Source organism: Nyctibius grandis, chromosome 2, assembly GCF_013368605.1.
Source record: "Nyctibius grandis isolate bNycGra1 chromosome 2, bNycGra1.pri, whole genome shotgun sequence".
Classification (NCBI taxonomy): domain Eukaryota; kingdom Metazoa; phylum Chordata; class Aves; order Nyctibiiformes; family Nyctibiidae; genus Nyctibius; species Nyctibius grandis.
The window spans coordinates 1,438,708-1,458,406 of record NC_090659.1 but is presented as its reverse complement, the minus strand read 5'-3'; the positions used below and the strand labels follow the sequence as shown (position 1 = coordinate 1,458,406).

Below are 19,699 nucleotides of genomic sequence, written 5' to 3'. Positions count from 1 at the left end.
TGTTTGAAATTAAAAACAGTTCTAAGTCACCAAACCAACAAGTTCAGGGTATTCGGCATGTGAAATAAGAAAACCAAGGATGTGTGTGGGGAAGTAACATATTTTATACAAGGGGAGAGAAAGACAGAGCACAAAGAACAAAACCTAGAAAAACAAAACAGGCCCAAGAAACTTCAGCCCCAGAAAAGAAAAAGGGAACAAACAAACCCCAACACCCATCACACAGAGACTACAAAAGGGATTAATTGGAAGGCAATCCTCACAGCTCAGGAATGCAGACTACAACTGTAGACAGACTGCTTTGTTCAAGTCCTCTTTTTATCAACAGCCCATCTCTATTACACACACAACCTGCTGACTGACTGATACTTTGCCCTTTCTTTCATGAAAAATAAATACAGAGAAAAAGCCTAGAGGAAACAAAACCTCTTTTGCTTCATCTCTAAAAATTGTATCAGGACTTTTTAAAAATTATACAGATTCAGAGAACCCAATTCTATAGCAGTGCTTCTCAGAGGGTAGAAGCATGAGTTTTATTTGGCCAAGGACAAGATCATTGCAATAACACACATCCCTATGTTTACTCATCATGTTAAGGTTGCCTGAAGATAAAGAATTCATATTCTCATGTGGATGAACTTGAATATGAGGAAATCAAGGCAGGAAATAAAAGAATTAGTAGCTCCAAATCATGCAGTTAATTGCAATGAAAGTTGGCGAAGGAATAAGACTAATGCTTTGTTCCATGCTTACCTGCAGAACTTCTGATCTCCAAAAACGAGGGCCCTATGGATTTGAGAAGATTGAGTTCACTTTCTGCAATCCCTCCTCTCCCTCTTTTTCTGTCAGCTGTTCTTCATGGAGGAAGTAGGGAAAGTAGTATTTGCAAGAGTACTAACAGTTGATTGCTACTTCACAGTTACTACTGTATTGGGCCATACATATCACAGAGGAAAGGACGAAGTAAGACTTAAGCTCTGTCTCTACGTGGTCAATTGTATTTTCAGCTTCCTGATAAATGATTGCACATGCACTTAGCTGGTGCCTGGAAAACTAATATGAAGTGCCAGAAGTTTATTATTGCATCTCCTCCTGTGTCTCCAGACATCAGCACAGAACAACCACCACAAGGAACAGTCCCTTCCTCTTTCACTAACATTTGAACAAAGGGTATTTATCACTTCCATATGTGTACTCCAGAATCAGCAGGGGGACATGCAAAGAAATTCCACCACTGAACAGTTTTTACCAAATATGATTTTTAATGAAGATATCCAGGACATGTTTTATTCCAGGGAAACGGTTTTCAAGTTACAAGACTGAAGGCACATATTTGTGAATCCACGGTGCAAAATTTGACACTCTTGTGTAGACACCTGGGAAATTTGGTCTTCCACATCCATAACCCCAGCTAACAATGCCAGTCAAAAACCATTTTCCATCTCCATTGCTTTGACATGACAATGGTCCACCGGAATCACCCTAAAAAGAATATATTGAGTTGTATGTGTTTAGAATACCACTCTAAATTGTTTAAAACTGAGACAAAATTCCACAGGAGATATTTTGCCTGAGTAATTCCAACAGTGATTATATTTTCCCATTCACATAGTACAAACCATGAGATAGTCAACAGGGTTTTTTTTCCTTGAAGCAGACAGATGTACCAAAGTTGGCTCTCTCACAGGGGAGAGGGCTAGCTCTCACTCTTTAGAAACACTAATAAAGATATTACTTTTCATGGACTAGATTTGAAATTCACATTTTGTTTCCTAGCCTTAAATTTACAGCTAAACCCAAAATCTGCAACTTAATATGTATGTTCATTTGCAGGTTACACCCCTAACGACTCCAAAAAATAGTAAGATTTTTTAAATAAATAAATAAATAAATAAAATACAATATTTAATAATGATATAACTTCTTTCAAATTAAAGGTAAATGGAAACAGATTGAATCTCTCCATCGATTTGGTTGTTGTTTTTTTTTTTTTAAAGAGGGAAATAAAAACTAAATGTTGTCCTCTAGTAGATACAAGCCAGCATGTGATGTTTAAGGGTACATAATATGTTTGTAATCAGAGCAGTTGAAATGAAGTCTGTTATAGACTTCAAAGTTTTATACAGGATGGCATCATTCCATAATACAGGACAAAGCAAACAGTACTCTTCCTTTATAGGGTATTCTTGCAGAAATATATTGGTAGAGGTTCAGGCAAAAAAATGTGCCACCATTTGGGGAAAATTTCTTAGACCAAGCTTATCCTTTCCTGTAAGACTCTGCTGTATACACACCATCTCTGAAAAAGACAGCTAGTAGCAAATTAGACTTTACCAAAACATTGGATGCAATAAAGGACTTCCAAAAGCAAAAGGTAAGTTGGTAAGATTTAAATGTTTTGCAAGAGCAGTGCCTTCCTTCTAGACATATATTTTGTTAGAGCTAGCAAACTATTTTGCTTTAACTTTATAGGATCTTAGGATATGCAGGTTGGCAGAGTCATCAGGAGATGGACTAGTAAAGCCACCTGCTGCTTAAAGTAGGATTATCTTGAACTGCCTCACTAAATTGTTAAAAATATAACTTAGAAGATAATTATCAAGGAAAGAAAAAAAAAATAAGATTTTGCATTTAGAGAGTCAAAATTTCAAGTTTTTTCTTTAATTCCTGGGACAAAAGAGAAGTGGAATACCAGCATTTTTCACAAAATAGAAATCTCACATTTTTAACAACTGCCAGGCACAGTCACAAATCATTTGCCCTTACAGAAATGCAGCCAAAAGACCTGTAAATTATGCCTTTCCTTGGCTATTTCTTGACTGGCCATACAGATAACTGCAGAAACAGTCTCTGGTTAGTGAAAATAATGCTTAGTGTCAATGGTCTCACTAATGGCTGAAAAGCAGCTGGTGCATTATACTCCCTCAGAAAGCCACAGACATTGCTTACCCTGAGAGCCATTGTGGTCTCTCTCACAGTTATGTAGACCAGTGAAAGCTAGAACATCTTGAATATTCCAGATCTCCACCATAAAAAAATAATAGTTTTACTATTATATTAGCAGTAAATTTACTACTGTTTTGGTAGCAAATATATATGGTTTATATAAGTTCTATATAATATATTATATATGCTATATAATATATACTGTAAAATACATTATATATTTTGTGTGTATATAGTTTTACTACTATTCACTAGAAGTCAGAACTTCAGGTTTATTATCTTTCAGCATTTCTAGATCAGAAATATTATATATTTGAAAATTTATGCCTAGTTGTCTGCATCTCATCAGATAGCCCTGCAGTTCCAAGTTGGGAGGGAGGACTCATGAAAAGACACAGGCTAGTTTCTCATTTTTTTCTTTAACTGAGAGACTCTTGTGACAAAAATTGCCTGACTTCAACTTGTTATTGGGACTTGCAAATTGACTGGCCCTTGGCCTGCAACTGAAACTTAGTGATGCTACTCATGCACATAAAGCCATAAAACTCTGAAAACACCCAGATGACAGATTTGTTGGTAGAGAACTCTTACATTGCTGTTTTTCAGAACTGAAATGTATGGTCCACAAAGTGGTCTGCCTGACAATTCTTACACCTCATCATGCAACCATGAAAGACAAGATAAACTCTATGCAAGGTGTGCTAAGATACATACTTTGCACCCATCTCTTTTCCCAGACATTAGTCCGGCACAAAACATCCTAGCTGTGATAATCCCGTATGTGGAATGACATAACGTTTGGTCAATTATTTCTACCTCTGCTTTCTGAAGAATTGCTGAACCTTCGTCGTCTGGAAAACAAATTGAAAGAAGGATGATTCATTCAACAGAGCTTAGGATTTTACTCATCTATTGAAATGCAAAACAAGAAATCTTCAGAAAATACCCACAGATACTTTTGACCTCCAAGTTATTCCAGATTCCAAACAATTAACTGCAACAGCACAGAAAATCTCTTCAGTTATCAGGCATTTATGTAATGTGATCTCAGTCCTTTGGCCCCATCAGATACAATGGTGTAATCACTAGGGTTAGCCAAAAAAGCTTTTTCTAATGCCTTTTGCAAAATGTCTCAAGATTCCTTAATTTGTTTGCTTTCTATTTTTAAAAGAAACACGATTTACAAAGGTATTTGGATCATCACATGACAGATTTGCAATTAGGGTGGTGTCTCTGAAGGGGCTAAATCCAACATTAAAAGTACGAGTCAGAGTTACAGAATGCAAATTATCCTTTTGGCAGCATAAAGAACTTGGAATTATCTCAAATTTGTCCCTCTCTGAAAATTTTGCTAAAATATCTCTTTTCTGTAGAATACATACTTCTGGAAAAACAGAATTAAACTGAATTGTCCCCTCCTTTCAATACAACAGCTCTAATAATATCACCAGGTGTTCTTCTCAAAATCTGGGTACAGCCAAAGAAACTTCACAAACATATTCAAATACGCAAGTGCTGATTTACATAATGAAACTTTTTTTCAGAATTTGATAAAGCTGGTATGTAATAAAGTATACTTAAAAGACTGATTTGGCAATCAAATTATATAAACCAATAAAGGGAAAAAGAGGGGAACAGGGAAAAAAAAAATCCCTTTTTTCTTTTTGAGGCATCACATTTATCTTTCGAATAATCAGCTTTTAAACTGCATGGGTGACTAACCAGTAGGCCAAAGAGACACTGCACCACCCCACACATCTGTACCACCATCCTTTCCTGGTAAGATGGTTGCACTTGCTTCGCAACCACATATTCTTTCACAGCTGTTTATAGAGAGGCCAAGTGTAATTTGGCAGGTGGTAATTCTGGCTGCGAACATCAAGTCAAAATGCCAGAGGTTAACTACCTGCTGCTGCCTCACACCACGTGTTTCCCTGTCCTATCTTCTGCCAAGAGCAGTGGGGCGGCCAGACTGGCATGGTGCCGGCAGCCCTGAGACATCAGGCAAGGCTGGGCGAGGGCAGGCCTGCAGGCGCAGACAAACCGCCTGGGCCAGGCCTGTGTCAGCAGACTCGGGGCTTGGCACGGTAGCGGTTACACGATTTACTCCGAGGGAAGCCATCACACCTATGGTTACACTGGAAGGGCTTTAGGAAAGTGGCCATAAGAGAGGCAGAAGGTACCAGCATTCACAAAAAGGAAGAGGCAGCTCAGGACAAGCTGGTGGGAGGGTGTCTCCGTTCAGCCCACACCCAGGGCTAAACGATAACCAGTTGTTCTATCACCCAATGTTCCCTCCCCAACCAAGAAAGGGAATTTGGAAAAGGAGGGAGACTCGTGGGCTGAAATGTAAACAGACTAAGTAAAATAAGAAAACCAGTATCAATAGTAATACAAAAGACACAAAATTATACTTAGCATAGAGTGGTGGCAAGTCCTTCCAGGGATAGTACCTGTTGAGAGGAGGGGACAAGGAGACAGAGAAAAGGAGAACAGAGCAAAAAGCCCCACCCCTCCCCACCAGCTTTCCTATTTATAGTGAACCTGATGTCAATAATATAGAATACACCTGTGGGCCACCCTGGGTCAGCTGCCCTGGATTTAACTGCTGATGGCCTTGATCACCATACCGCAGCTGGCCGCAAACTGAAACAAAATGTAACAGAAAATTGATCCTATAAATTTTATCCCCATGAAACCAGGACAGAGGGCCAGGCCTACCCCTGCCCTGGGGCAGCCTGCCATTACAGGTGAGGCCATTTTGTCAATGGGGTGGCCCCACTCTGATGATGGAGCTGACACCTCGCAGCCAGGGTCAAAAAATCTCACCTGCTTCCTGCTTTTGGCCCCAACCTGTAATCCAGCACTTGTCACCACTGCGGACCTTGTGCGAAAAGGGAGGCATGCAGATCGGCTGGATGACATGGCTCATTGTGTCCGGCCACGGCTTGCTCAGCTGCAGCAGTGCAATGTCGTAGTCATAGTTCCTGCTGTTGTAGTATTCGTGGACTATGATCCGTCTCACCGCAGATACAAACTTTGCACGGCCTTGCATTTGCATCCCCAGGTGAGCATGCCACGCTCTGGGATCAGACAGCCTGGTTGGGAGCAAGCAAACAAGCCCTCTCTTAAAAAACTACCCCAAAACACCTGCCAACAGCAGGGCAAGGTGAAAAGTAGGGCACATCCCACCTCAGTGCAGTTCAGACTCTGGAAAGTCAAGGTATTTGGGGACACTGGTGATGTTTGGGACAGAGTTACCAAGCTGGTGAAGGGTCTGGAGGGTCTGACCTACGAGGAACGACTGAGGGAGCTGGGGGTGTTTAGCCTGGAGAAGAGGAGGCTCAGAGGTGACCTTAGTGCAGTCTACAACTACCTGAAGGGAGGTTGTAGTGAAGTGGGAGTTGGCCTCTTCTCCCAGGCAACTAGCGATAGGACAAGAGGACACAGCCCCAAGCTTCGCCAGGGGAGGTTCACGTTGGACATTAGGAAGAATTTCTCCTCAGAAAGGGTCATTAGCCATTGGAATGGGCTGCCCAGGGAGGTGGTGGAGTCACCATCTCTGGAGGTGTTTAAGAAAAGACTGGACATGGCACTTAGTGCCATGGTCTAGTTGACATGGTGGTGTCAGGGCAACAGTTGGACTCGATGATCCCAGAGGTCTCTTCCAACCTCGTTGATTCTGTGAGTTAGGGTGAAGACTGCTTACTTGCTCCCTTGAAAGCAGTGAGCTGCAGACACAAGCCATTCTTTCGATATCACTGATGCCCCGCAGTAAGCAGCTCCCACAAAATGGAGGCTGACCTGCCAGGGCCATTCACCTTCCTCAGTGTTCGTACCGCCTACAATCCGAGAGGTGGGATTGCTGCTCTTGCTGCTGCCACAACCTGCAAGGGATGTTTCAGGTTATAAACCCCATCCCCAGTGCTTTCCTTTAAGGAGAGTGCTTCCCACACAGGGCATGAAAGAATCTCACACTACAAAATGTTTTGAAATCTATTTCCTTGCCCTGCTCTAATCAGAAAACTTCTCTATTTGGCTACCCTATTCCTGAAACAAGAGGTGAGTCCATACAAAAAGGCACTGGCCTGCGAAATCTAAGTTTCTTTTCTAACTCTGCTGCAGAAATTGGCCTCTAAATATTTCTTGTGTCAGAAATGTCAAAGGATCCATTGATTTAATAAACATCAGAATGAATATATAAAAATAAACAATCTATCATCTCTTTTTAATACTGTCAGCCCTGAACTGAAAGGAGTTCATCAGGAAGGTTGTTCAGCATCATCAGGAGACTTATTTCTTGTTAAAGCAGTGGGAACAATACAAGAAAAACGTTTATAGTAGCAGCCACATACGTGGAGGTTGGTCATTTGTTATAATTTCAGAAACCAGGTGGTCCAATCATTAATTTGCCTGGAAACAACTGAAAGTCTGAAAATGTTGCCTATTACTAACTCACGGGTGAAGAAGTCATGCCTCAGCACAAAAAGCTGCACACTGTAATTTGAAGAGCAAGGAAGAGACACCCCTCTGTAGGGCCTAACCCCACTTTTATTGCTACTTAATTAACAATCACCTTTCACTTTACAGCAAAAGAAACTGAAAACCTTGCACAGAGGTGACTTTAGGAAGATTTGAGACTAAGAATCTAGCTTGATACTATGAAATATTGGGGTCTTCACCATCCAGAAGAGACAGAGAAGTGAAAAGTTTGTGGTTTTTATCTCATTGCAGTTGTGTCACTCCTGAAGTCCAAACACAGTGTGACTCCAACAGAAGCACCAGACATTGCTGTAGGCAACAAAAATGCTGCCTTACCTGCTAGCCAAGTTCACTCTGCAATTAACCCTGCTTCCCCACTCCTTAACATAGCTACAATAAGCATTACAGCTGACTAAGACTCTCCATAACTAAGCTCACCCTCCCACACGAATTTAGGAAATTCTGCAACCAGACCTGAAATAAACTGATAGCTGATTATTACCCCACTATCACCGAGAGGACACAATAAAAACTCAACTCAATACTGCTGCATGAGTCGTATCCGCTCCAAAACAGGAAGAAATAAAAGGCTTTATTGTGTAAAAAGTTCAAAGTTCAAAAAGATGAACATCTGAGAGGGACTTACTGCAGCTGCTTTCATCACTTCCATCAATACAGTCAACAGTCCCATCACACTTTGCATTTTGTTTCCTAATGCAAATGTTATTCCTGCACTTAAATGTGTGGTTGGTACAAGGAATACCTGAAATAATTATGGGGAAAAAAAATACCACTATTGGCTCAGCTTAACATATGAAGACATGTCTGTACACATAAAAGATTCACACATGTATTAACAGATAGGAGGGAACACAGCAAAAGGACATTTTGACTGGGATGGCTTAAACCAATCTCTAAGTAGAATAAACTATTCAAGTAGAGCTGCATCTATACTAAGGCTTGCATCAAGCTGGCTGAGTCTGAACAAAGTTTTCCTCCCGTCCTTTCCCATGACACTAATGAACACAGATATACTAGCGAAAACTTAGCTGTAGAGCAAGTGTTAAGTTAGAAAGAAAAAACATCCAGTACTCTGGAAAGAAGCCCTCCTTTATATTTCAGCATTAAATATGAAGTGAAAGATAGTAGCGAAAGCAGTCTTACTAATTTTCTTCCATTAAACTGCAACCCCAACCTTGGCATTTTCCTATTTCCCTGTAACTCACAATAAATGAGGCCACTCAAACCCAATCTGTTTTACTTGTCAACACACAGAAGTATCCTGTAATGATTTACGCAGACTGTCTAGTCAAGCAGGTCAAAAACCATTACTTTTTTTAAAAAAGAAGTTACTTGCAGTACTTCCCAGTTGTGCTCCCTTTCATATGTCATGGTGTCCATTTATTCTAAGAAGTTAAAGAAATGTCTGACTCAAAACTTTCATGTGCTTAATGCTAAATTTATAGCTTCCGCAGCATTTTAAACACATTAACCTTATAACCCTGCAAACTGCTCCAGAAAAACTATCATTTTTATAGTTATTTTACAGATGGTAATACAGATCTATGAAATAATTTGCACAGATTATGCTTTAAAGAGATAAAATCTGGGATTCAAGCTCTAAAACCCTAAGTCCCCATCCCGCACTCAGAGTACTCAATTATTCTGCCAGTATTTTGCTAAAGCAGATGTTCATGAGCTCATTAAAAAGAAACAGTTTTAAATCAATAACAGCTTGTTTATAAGTATATCGGAAAGCTGAACAGAATTATACAGCCTGAGTTAGATTTGATAGCGCCTCTTAATTCTTCGAATATGGCATCCGATATTCAAGTCAGGATTAGATAGAGGATAGAGAATAGAAAAAAATTAATCAAGAGAGTAGCCTTACTGTGGGTACAGTTCTGCTCATCTTTTCCATTCTCACAATCACTTATGCCATTGCAGACAAGCAGGTTATCCTGTATTGCGAAGCTGGAGTTACAGTTCCACTCAGGGACAACTTTAAAAACATAAGTCATATCAGCTACAGAAGTGTGCTTGTAATGCTAACACCACCCTTCTGACAATCCCGGGTACCACTTTCATAGCTTTATGGCACGGTGCAAGGATGAGTACAAGTGCCACATTATGCATGGAGAAAATAAAGTACAAAAGATTTCAGTGACCTACCCCAGTTTACACATTGCCCCAAGTGGAGCGGACCAAGTTCTAACCCTCTTTCACCATGGACATTTAGTATCACTCTCATCTACTCTATGTACCGCAATTTGTCATTCCCCCATAAAAATAAAATAACTAATCTCAAAATAAAACAGAACTTTGTAATTACCAGCATTTATCACATGAGGAAAAACTAAAATATAGCCTATTACCAGCTATTGTTGCACACCTAATTTTCTTCCTTGTGCTTTCTAGTGCCATACCTTCTTCATTCTTAGTTTCATCCCTTGCTAATTAACTATGAACTAAGCACCCAAGAGACTGACTGATAGTCTGTAGCTGGAGATACAAAGGAAGCTGGAAACATCTTTTTTTTTTCCCCCCCTAAAAGAGAATTCACCTTGTTTCAGCTACCTTCTAAGACTAGACAATGCATTCATTGGGTTTTCCAGTCAAGTTTCTCTAGTAAGTGAATACAAACCACAAAAGAGTTCATCGCTTTCATCGAAGCAGTTGTTTATCCCATCACAGCGCTGCATCTGCTGGATGCATAAGCCAGTAGAACACTTGAAATGCCCAGGTGGACATGCTGGAGATAAAAACAAAACAAAACAAAACAAAAACCACACCAGACCAACTTAAAAGTTTCCTTTTCCCAAATATTGCCAGCTCATTTCAATTTACAGTCACAAAGCTGTTCCAAAAATTGATAAAGTTGACGTAAATTTAATAGTGTGTATTCAATGCCAGCACTTAAATTTAGTTCAGATGTTGAAAACTGAGATTTAAAAAGAAGAAAAAACATCTCTAATGTTCCAATTCAGCCATTACTGCAACATATACTGCAGGCTCTACACTAGGACAGCCAGTGTTTTGGAGCAACACAAGACAGCTTAGAATGCCTTCTTCTTTTAAAGAACAATCTAACTTTCAATAATCAAAATTTGCAGCATTTTACAACTTCAGTTAGTAACTTGTATTCAGGTGACTTATGAATTACATAAATGTTTGCCTTTTAAAAGAAAATCATGAAGTTACCATCTTTTACATACTCCACATCTACACAACGCATAAAATTGCTCTAATGTGACAAGTATCTACTGGACGTGAAAAATGCTGCTTCACAGCAGCAGACCTGCTTTGCAGGTCTGAAATGCAAAGATGAGTTGAAAAAGATAAAATCCATCTTACGTTGGCTGATATTATAGCTGCCATACTCCACCAGAAGCGGCTTCTCTGAGACCTTCGAACTGCACTGAAGCTCGATGTTGACAGCAGAACTTGCAATGTGGAAGACTGTTTGGTGATCAACGTAGTAACCGCAGTACCTAGAAGTGTTCAATGGAGCTCTAGAGCAGCCTTTGCATCAGAATTGCCTTACATACAATTTAAATGTCAATATCACTGAAATTCAGCAATACAGTCAGCTGTCATACTTTAATTGAGAAACAAAATCTGAAACAGTACTCAAATTCCCCACAATGCTGGTCATAATCCTTCATGACTACACACGTGCAAGCAGAATATTTTGCCAGAAAGTCTAGAGGAACAGAGATGTAATGAAAAAATTTTTCAAGACAAACATGGGTACTTTTGTCACCACTTCTGATACCTGTTTTCAAAAGGTTTGGATTCTTGGGAAGACTTAAGTAAATTTGGTGGGAGGGGAAATGTCAGCACAGTGGAGAACAAATTTAGCTGCTCTGTTTGTGAGGATTGCCCCTAAAGAAGAGTGCACAAAGGCATTGGGACAAAATTGGTCCAGCTACTTTGGAGGCAGAAGGGAATAGATTTAGGGAAACTGAAAATATTTCTAAGTAGTCACCCAGCCTTCATCCACCATTAATATTCTGGAATTTTGCCTTTTAAAGTAATGTCTTCAAATAACTAGTCCAGATGACAAAAAAATCCCTTGGGTGCACATCAACTTTACGCTGCCATTTTGGCAAAGAGCTTCCTTGGACTTCTGCCTAGGTGCCACTTAACTCAAAGCCACCTAAATGCTCCCTGATGCCAGCAAATATTTAATCCATCCATTGCTAATGCATTTCTATTGCCCCTTTCATCAAAGATGCCAAAGATGTTGCAACTGGCATTTAGATGCTACTCTAGCTGGAGGGGAAAAAACAACCAACCAACCAAACAAACAAATAAAGAAAAAACTAAACCAAAACCCCTCGTTAACAAGAAAAGTTTGCTGGATCGTGCTTTAAAAATTGGAGACAGTTTTAAACGTAGTAAACCAGTGAACATTGACAGTACAGATTGTTCTAGAAGTAGAAATAAGGACCCTCTCCTCTGTTCCACTAAAATGTGCCAAAAATGCAGCACTTGTGAGAAAAACATCTGGCTTTAAGAACCCTGTCAAGAAAAGCACTTAGTCTAAATAGACTTAAGAGCAGAAGCAGCTGTATTGATTCTTGGCACATTTGGCACACACACTTGCTTGACATCAGTGGAAGGTCACACACTGCAGTCAGAATGAACACAAAGAACATGGAAGTAGATTATTGTATTGTTAAATGGACTAATGGACTATTATTCAGACGTAAATATTTCCCTTGTTTATTTTGGCAACGCCAGGCATTGCACCAGGACTACTCTTCAATGAGTGCAGGGAAAGTGGGCAGTGATTTCTGTGTGGATAGATGTTGCCTGGTGTCCTGTGCACCCCACTGAAGCATGCCACAGGGAATGGCCATGCTCATGCATGTGTTTCCATATGTGCTTTGTTTCACCCTATGTAAATGAAACATCCTTTTAACAAATCTAGGAGATTCCATCCCAGCAATGTGAAAAATAAATTAACAATTTAAAAAATAGATTCCTCTTATACATCCTGAAAACAGATGCAAAAGGGTTAATTTTACAGCTTTCCACTATAGTAAAGCTAACTGTCAAAAAAAAAAAAAATCTATCAGGTTTAAGAGTGAAGGCTTCCTGCAGCAGGAAATCATCTTCTCACTCCTTTTAGTGTCTTTGTCATCAATGTTCCTGATACCAGACAGTTCAGTTCAGCAATGGTTTAGCAAAAGTAGGCCTCAGGTTTAGCAACGGTTTAGCAAGAGTAGGCCTCAGAGTAGGCTCTAAAAGGCCTGCTCTGTGTTACCTTTACACAGAACAAACTTTCCTGTCAATAATTTTCCTTTTAGCTAGAATAATAGAGAATAACAATAGGTTCTGAAGCAAACTACATGTTTTGTAGATAGAGTTTGTTTATGGGATTGATAACAAGGTTCTAGTAGAAACTGATTCATGCTGTTTACGCTTAGTCTTAGAAAAACAAAGGTCTCTGCTAATTATAAAAGGGCCAAAAGACAAAACTGTAGAGAACAACTTTGTGATGTCTAAATTAACTTGATTCATAAACTCTTGTGTCAGAGGAGAGATAAGTCCAAAACGATATCTTCTTCTTGAGAACACGTGTACTTGTAAACAAGAAGGCCTCGACCACGCTTGCGCACAAGCACGATTAAAGGGGGATTGGGACCACCAGCGACCCCCAGAGACCACCCAAGACCCTTTCCCCAATTTAGTACTCATGTGTAAAGACATTACGTAATGCATTACATAACGTATTAGCATATGCATAAGGGTTTTTTTTTGGAATGGGTGGGCTTTTCTTGGAATTATGTATATAAGGAGCAAGTTTTGTTCCTAGGTGTGCATGCTAGGAGGAGAGATCCCCCATGCACCCAGCGCTGCAATAAACCAATGTCGGCTTTCTAAACTGTCATTTGGTTTGGGGAGTTTTCTTGGTTACTATTTTCCGGTAACATTCCCAACCTAAAACATCCTGCCAAAGTGCGTAGCAAAATGCCACCTAACGATCTGATTTTCCCCTCAATTAGCCCACAGACATTTTCTGCCAGTGACTTAGACAACTTCCCTCTGTCAAGCCTTAGCACCATTTAAAAAAAAAAAAAAAATTACAGGCTGCATTGACCACTTCTCAGCCACATAAAACAACCTCATCTCATCAGAATTAGAGGAAGTTCCTGCCCATCTGTGGAAAAGCTGAGACAGCTACAAGGAAGCTATCTCCTGTACACAGTGAGAAATGCCATATGCTTGTGGGATTTGTAAGACAGAGCTACAGATCCTTGGGAGCCTTCTACTGGTGTTTAATTAGTCATTTCTCCAGGTTCAGGGCAAATGGAGGTTGCAAGGCACTATCTGTAACTCTGTGCCATTGCTGCAGAGAGAAACTAATTAAGGGGATCCTGTCCCATATGTTAAAGCAGGGAGAGGGATACCTGTTCAGAGGATGAGTAGATACATGCATCCTGTAGCAGAGACAATGGGATGTTGCACCAACAGCTTTAACAAAAATAAACCACTGACAACTTCTTTGTTCACATAAACCTCTAATGGTCTGCTCACAGAGACTCGATATTTCTGCCTATGAGAATTTCAGCAAAAGCAGTTTATCAGCTGTAACTCCTCTGACTACGCAGAGGAACATTTGCAAGTCCACTGGAAGAAAGACAAGGAAGAAATGCAGAGCTGCGTTCAGAGTCTCTGGTTAGGTAAAGTTGTCCCTATAGGTTTGAAGGAACCTTATCTGTACCATCTTCGTGGTAGCAGTCTTTATATGCCAAGATTAGTGTCCTGAAGCTTCTTAAACCTTCCTACCTAAGATAGCAGAATACGCATTCTATAAGCTGCAATTGCAGGAAGCTGAAAAGATGGGGTTCCTTCCCACTTCATTAACCATTAAGATGTGTGTGTGGTGGGGAATTAAATATCAAAATGTTCTGGGTCCCACACTTCAAGAAAGATGTTGAGGTGTTGGAGTGAGTCCAGAGGAGGGCGACCAAGCTGGGGAAGGGTCTGGAGGGTCTGACCTCCGAGGAACAGCTGAGGGAGCTGGGGTTGTTTAGCCTGGAGAAGAGGAGGCTCAGAGGTGACCTTAGTGCAGTCTACAACTACCTGAAGGGAGGTTGTAGTGAAGTGGAAGTCGGCCTCTTCTCCCAGGCCACTAGCGATAGGACAAGAGGACACAGCCTCAAGCTTCACCAGGGGAGGTTCAGGTTGGACATTAGGAAGAATTTCTTTTCAGAAAGGGTTATTAGACATTGGAATGGGCTGCCCAGGGAGGTGGTGGAGTCACCATCTCTGGAGGGGTTTAAGAAAAGACTGGACATGGCACTTAGTGCCCTGGTCTAGTTGACATGGTGGTATCAGGGCAACAGTTGGACTCGATGATCTCAGAGGGCTCTTCCAACCTGATTGATTCTGTGATTCTGTGATGTTTCATGTTTTAAATCATATTTTTTTCCATAGACAGTAAACATAGAAAATCATAGAAGTTCAAAAGCCTTATTTTCAGTGAAAAAGACACTTTCAAAGAAAAACTTGTCTTGGTCTATTTATATCATCAGCAACTTGCAACAGAAATCAGGAGCATGTGTTCTTGTGCAGTACTTCAACCCTGAGTGCATTTGTAAGGGTCGTGTATAATTGGTAGGCTTATTTAAAGGCTGCTCTTTCATATAGAGAATCCTTACAATACGAACCCATCATCGTTTTTTTTCTCTAGATTTTTGCCTCTATTTGATTCATATCTCAGTCATCCTTAATATCTCAAACCTTTCCAATTGTGTCATAAAAGAACACCAAAAAACCTCACAAACACACCAAATGTTGTCTGTTTTGATTGCTGTTTTTATGTACCCATCTAGTCTGGCAACCAGTTCCCATCAAGGCACAATTTTAGGAGTGTCAGACAAACTGAATTTTCTTTATGTAAGTACAACACGGTATCAAAGAAGAGAGAAGGTTATTTCTCCTCTCTGTAATTCTTTCAGTTACACTCTTAAAGGCCTGACTGACTTTACTTAGTTCCAGCAGTGAGTTTGGAAATTCAGTTTCAAGTCTGATCTTACTGAGGTTTCCACTTGAACAAAATTAAAAAAAAAAAGAAATCCAACATCCTAAATCTAACCTTGCCTCATCATCCAGTGATTGAAGGATGACCTAAAAAATTTAGGAAAAAATGGGTGGACATTGTGTATGGGAAAGCATAAGTATTTTAATAAAAAAATAGCAGCAATATTTTAATAAAAAACACTTAAGAAATACAGTGGTACCTTGGCAGCCAACCTGTGTGGTTTCTCTTTCAAGAGCCAGTGACTGGAGTGCGTAAGCAGTTGCTCTTCTATTCCCAATAATCTCACTGTAAGAGCTTTCACTGAGAAGTTAATTAGGTTCAGTGTCCTCGTGAGCCACCACAGAATTAAGTTACACTTAAAAAGGTTTTAACAGATCTTGTTCAATGATCCCAGAAAACCTATAATTATTTTAGGGTTCACAGGACACCCACTGTCACCCAACTCTTTCCATTTCTTTCTCTCCAGAGAGTACCAAAGACTCTTGTTTTCATCTTTCTAGTACTTTTAAACAGATTTTTTTTTTATATGTATATATATTTTACAAAGATTCAGTTATATCATCAGTCAAAGTAAAAGAATGGTAAGAGACACCAGTGAAGTATCTCTGTTTTTGTGGAAACTCTCCAAGTGAGCGGAGGTTTATTTTGGTAACATTCATTTAATAACCCTTGCAGAAGTACTTACATGTGTTCATTAATTTTCCACCATCCTCGCTCACAGCCTTTAATATTCTTCTCACTGATGGTATAGTTATGAAACTTCAGGGCTATACCAAGGCTCTTCTGTGGAGTCTGTTGGGAGCAAGACAGACAGTGTGAGCAGTCTTCTTTTTCCTTTTGTGGACATAGTACATGAAAAGTCTTTAGACTTATCTCAGCAATTACAGTGCTTGGCAATGCCATGCTCTGGGAGCTGTGCTGACTTCACCAGTTCACCAGCCAGCACTGGAGACACCTGCCAGCTATTCAGTCTTCAGTAAAAGCAAAGGTTGGCAAAGCCCCACCACAGCTGCAAGCCTTCTCCCACTCTATCCAACAGTCCTTTCATCTTCAGAAAGGCACTGGCCATAGAAAGCAGCCTTTGTATTACAGAATCACAGAATCACACAGAATCAACCAGGTTGGAAGAGACCTCTGGGATCATCGAGTCCAACCGTTGCCCTGACACCACCCTGTCAACCAGACCATGGCACTAAGTGCCATGTCCAGGCTTTTCTTAAACATATCCAGAGATGATGACTCCACCACCTCCCTGGGCAGCCCATTCCAATGGCTAATGACCCTTTCTGAAAAGAAATTCTTCCTAATGTCCAACCTGAACCTCCCCTGGCGAAGCTTGAGGCTGTGTCCTCTTGTCCTATCACTAGTTGCCTGGGAGAAGAGGCCGACTCCCACTTCACTACAACCTCCCTTCAGGTAGTTGTAGACTGCACTAAGGTCACCTCTGAGCCTCCTCTTCTCCAGGCTAAACACCCCCAGCTCCCTCAGCCGTTCCTCATAGGTCAGACCCTCCAGACCTTTCCCCAGCTTGGTCGCCCTCCTCTGGACTCGCTCCAACACCTCAACATCTCTCTTGAAGTGCGGGGCCCAGAACTGGACACAGGATTCAAGGTGCGGCCTCACCAGTGCCTTTTTTTTTGATTAAGATCAAAGCACTCAGACACATGCAAATTTATTTGTGTAGGGACACACAGCCCCAGCGGATTGTTAGCTAAGATACTGCGCTGAATACCTGTGCCACCTTTGTAACGCTAGGAGTTATTTCTACCACAATATTCTAGTCTTCTGCTATCACCTGCTCAGCCAAGCATTCTTTAGCATTTTTCAAAAGATTTTTAAGCCCAGCAGTATCATGAAGGTTCATAATTAATTAGAATTTACGTTATTAGAAGGAACAGAACCTTTTTGCAAGACAAAGCAATGTTCCTTTAAAAACAAGGGCTGGTTCAGGACAAGAATCCAGAAACAGAGATATTTCTCCTTCTCTCTCACAGAAAACACAAATTGGGAAATGAGGGAAGTTTCAGCATTGAACTACTGGGAAATTAAACTGTTTTGAGAAATAAGTCTTGGAGGTTGCCCGTGTCCAGAAACTTCTACCTCAGAAGTCCAGAGTGAATGGAAGATCTGAAGTTCAGCAAAAAAGTAATCGCCTTAGCTTTCTAGAAGAGGAAGAGGCTGTAGGTCATGGCTAGCTGGACTCCATTCAGATTGGTGTGATTCAACGTGGGCAACCACTACCTTAACCAGACAGCAGTAGCATAAGCTGAAAGATGGGTAAACAGTGCACTGCGTCGTATCCATTGTTGTATTCTTTAGAGAGGAAAACACTGAAGGGCAAACCATAAGTCGAAGATCATATTTTAGCAGCATCAATAGGGAAACACTAATGTGTTGGCATGACAAAACTATTTTAAACCAATGTAAGCTTTCAGTCATTTGCTTTCAGGAAAGTATCTAAAAAGATGCAGAAAAAGGTTACCAAGAAAAAACAGTCTGTGGGATTGTGCTGATAGGACAGACCATCTTAGAACACAAAAATTCAACTTATTAAGCATAACAAAATAGATTGAAAAGAGCAGAGAGTAGCAGTAATAACTAGGTTAGAGGAGTCTTTTGTAAATAATTTCTTTCCAGATTTTTTGGGGGTGGGAAGAGGGGAATTAAAACCAGTAGTGTCTTACATTCTCTGCCATGAAGTAATTCTGCAGGCTAAACATCAAAACTTATCTCAGTTCTTCATCTTTATAATAGGACAGCTTAGGAACTATGTCCTCATCATTAAGAATAAGTGCACAGAAAAAAAACACAACAAACAAAAACAATAAAAATAAAAAAAAAAACCAAGCACAGGCAGATATTCAGCTATTGTCATTTCTATAAACTGCCACATCTGTAAGGATGCAGGTTACTTCCTGAAAGAGATTCATGTTACCTGGAAGTTCCACGCACAAAGACATTTGGGAGGATAATAGCTTGGGTAATAGGGACTTGTGAGTCTCCCTTCATAGCCGATTTTCTCTTTCGTCACTATTGCTTTTCCACACCCTAGGGAAAAAAAAAGGAGGCAAAAGTTGGTAAACCTTAATATACTTCCAGCAAAGCTATTCAGTGGGCTAAGCACCCACCGTGAAACAGCTTAGGAATTATATTTATCTGGGTTCAAGATGTAAAAAGACACCCTTCCCAATGGAAGTGGTGTCAGGGCAACGGTTGGACTCGATGATCCCAGAGGTCTCTTCCAACCTGGTTGATTCTGTGATTCTGTGAAAATGCAGCCAGTTAGAAGAGAAACTGACAACGTGCTAATCTAATCAGCCCCCTGGGAGCCAAAACTTTCTTTTATGACTGCTCAATACATTTAGAGAATTCATTCAAAACAAAACACACACATGACAACCAAAGAAAACCTAGACCTGAATTTAAACTAACCAAACAAAAATAACAACCCTGAATTTAAAGTTACTTATGATGGAGAATTTATCATGAGCTTTTATGATGCTATTTTAATGCTTAATTACACTCGACATGGAAAGTATGCAGCATCTTTCTGAGCAGCTTGAATTTCCTTACATTGAACTGTGTTAGATTTTTCTCCTTGTGCTACTAGTGTGATGTTCCTTGTACTATTTGCAATTATGATCTAACTACTTCTTAAAGCTTAAAGCAATAAAAAGCAGATGATGGACTTGACGCACAAACATAACTGACTCCTTTGTGTTAATGAGGAGGCAGAGACCGATACAAAATGCAGACACAGCTACTGAAATTTTATTTTCTGAAAGCAGTTTTCAGTGCTGAACATCTCCCACCTTTAACATCATCGCTGAGTCCCAAACCAGGAGAGAGGCCAGAGCAGTGCTACACCTGGAATAACAGCTCCATCTACTGGCACATTGCAGTCCTGACCAACTGAATTTAGACTGCTATTCTCAGCCTTTTACCTTCATATTTCACTTAACAGCTAAACTGCACAGATTAAATTACTCAAGAGGAAGGCGGACACTCAGAATCACAGAATCAACCAGGTTGGAAGAGACCTCTGGGATCATCGAGTCCAACCGTTGCCCTGACACCACCCTGTCAACTAGACCAGGGCACTAAGTGCCATGTCCAGGCTTTTCTTAAACCCCTCCAGAGATGGTGACTCCACCACCTCCCTGGGCAGCCCATTCCAATGGTTAATGACCCTTTCTGAAAAGAAATTCTTCCTAA

The 19,699-nt window shown here is 40.4% G+C and overlaps 1 protein-coding gene across 1 annotated transcript in view; it reads right to left on the bottom strand.

The window, feature by feature from the left end:
• Positions 1-1,311: 1,311 nt before the first annotated feature.
• TMPRSS7 (transmembrane serine protease 7) overlaps positions 1,312-19,699 on the bottom strand; it is a 34,061-nt gene continuing 15,673 nt past the window's right edge. The window contains exons 9-18 of the mRNA XM_068425372.1: positions 18,420-18,532; positions 16,170-16,276; positions 10,783-10,919; positions 10,073-10,180; positions 9,320-9,430; positions 8,075-8,191; positions 6,656-6,833; positions 5,776-6,044; positions 3,661-3,797; positions 1,312-1,482 (exon numbers count right to left, since the gene is read on the bottom strand). Coding sequence (XP_068281473.1) covers positions 1,312-1,482; positions 3,661-3,797; positions 5,776-6,044; positions 6,656-6,833; positions 8,075-8,191; positions 9,320-9,430; positions 10,073-10,180; positions 10,783-10,919; positions 16,170-16,276; positions 18,420-18,532 — 1,448 coding nt within the window. The remainder of the gene's footprint in view (positions 1,483-3,660; positions 3,798-5,775; positions 6,045-6,655; positions 6,834-8,074; positions 8,192-9,319; positions 9,431-10,072; positions 10,181-10,782; positions 10,920-16,169; positions 16,277-18,419; positions 18,533-19,699) is intronic.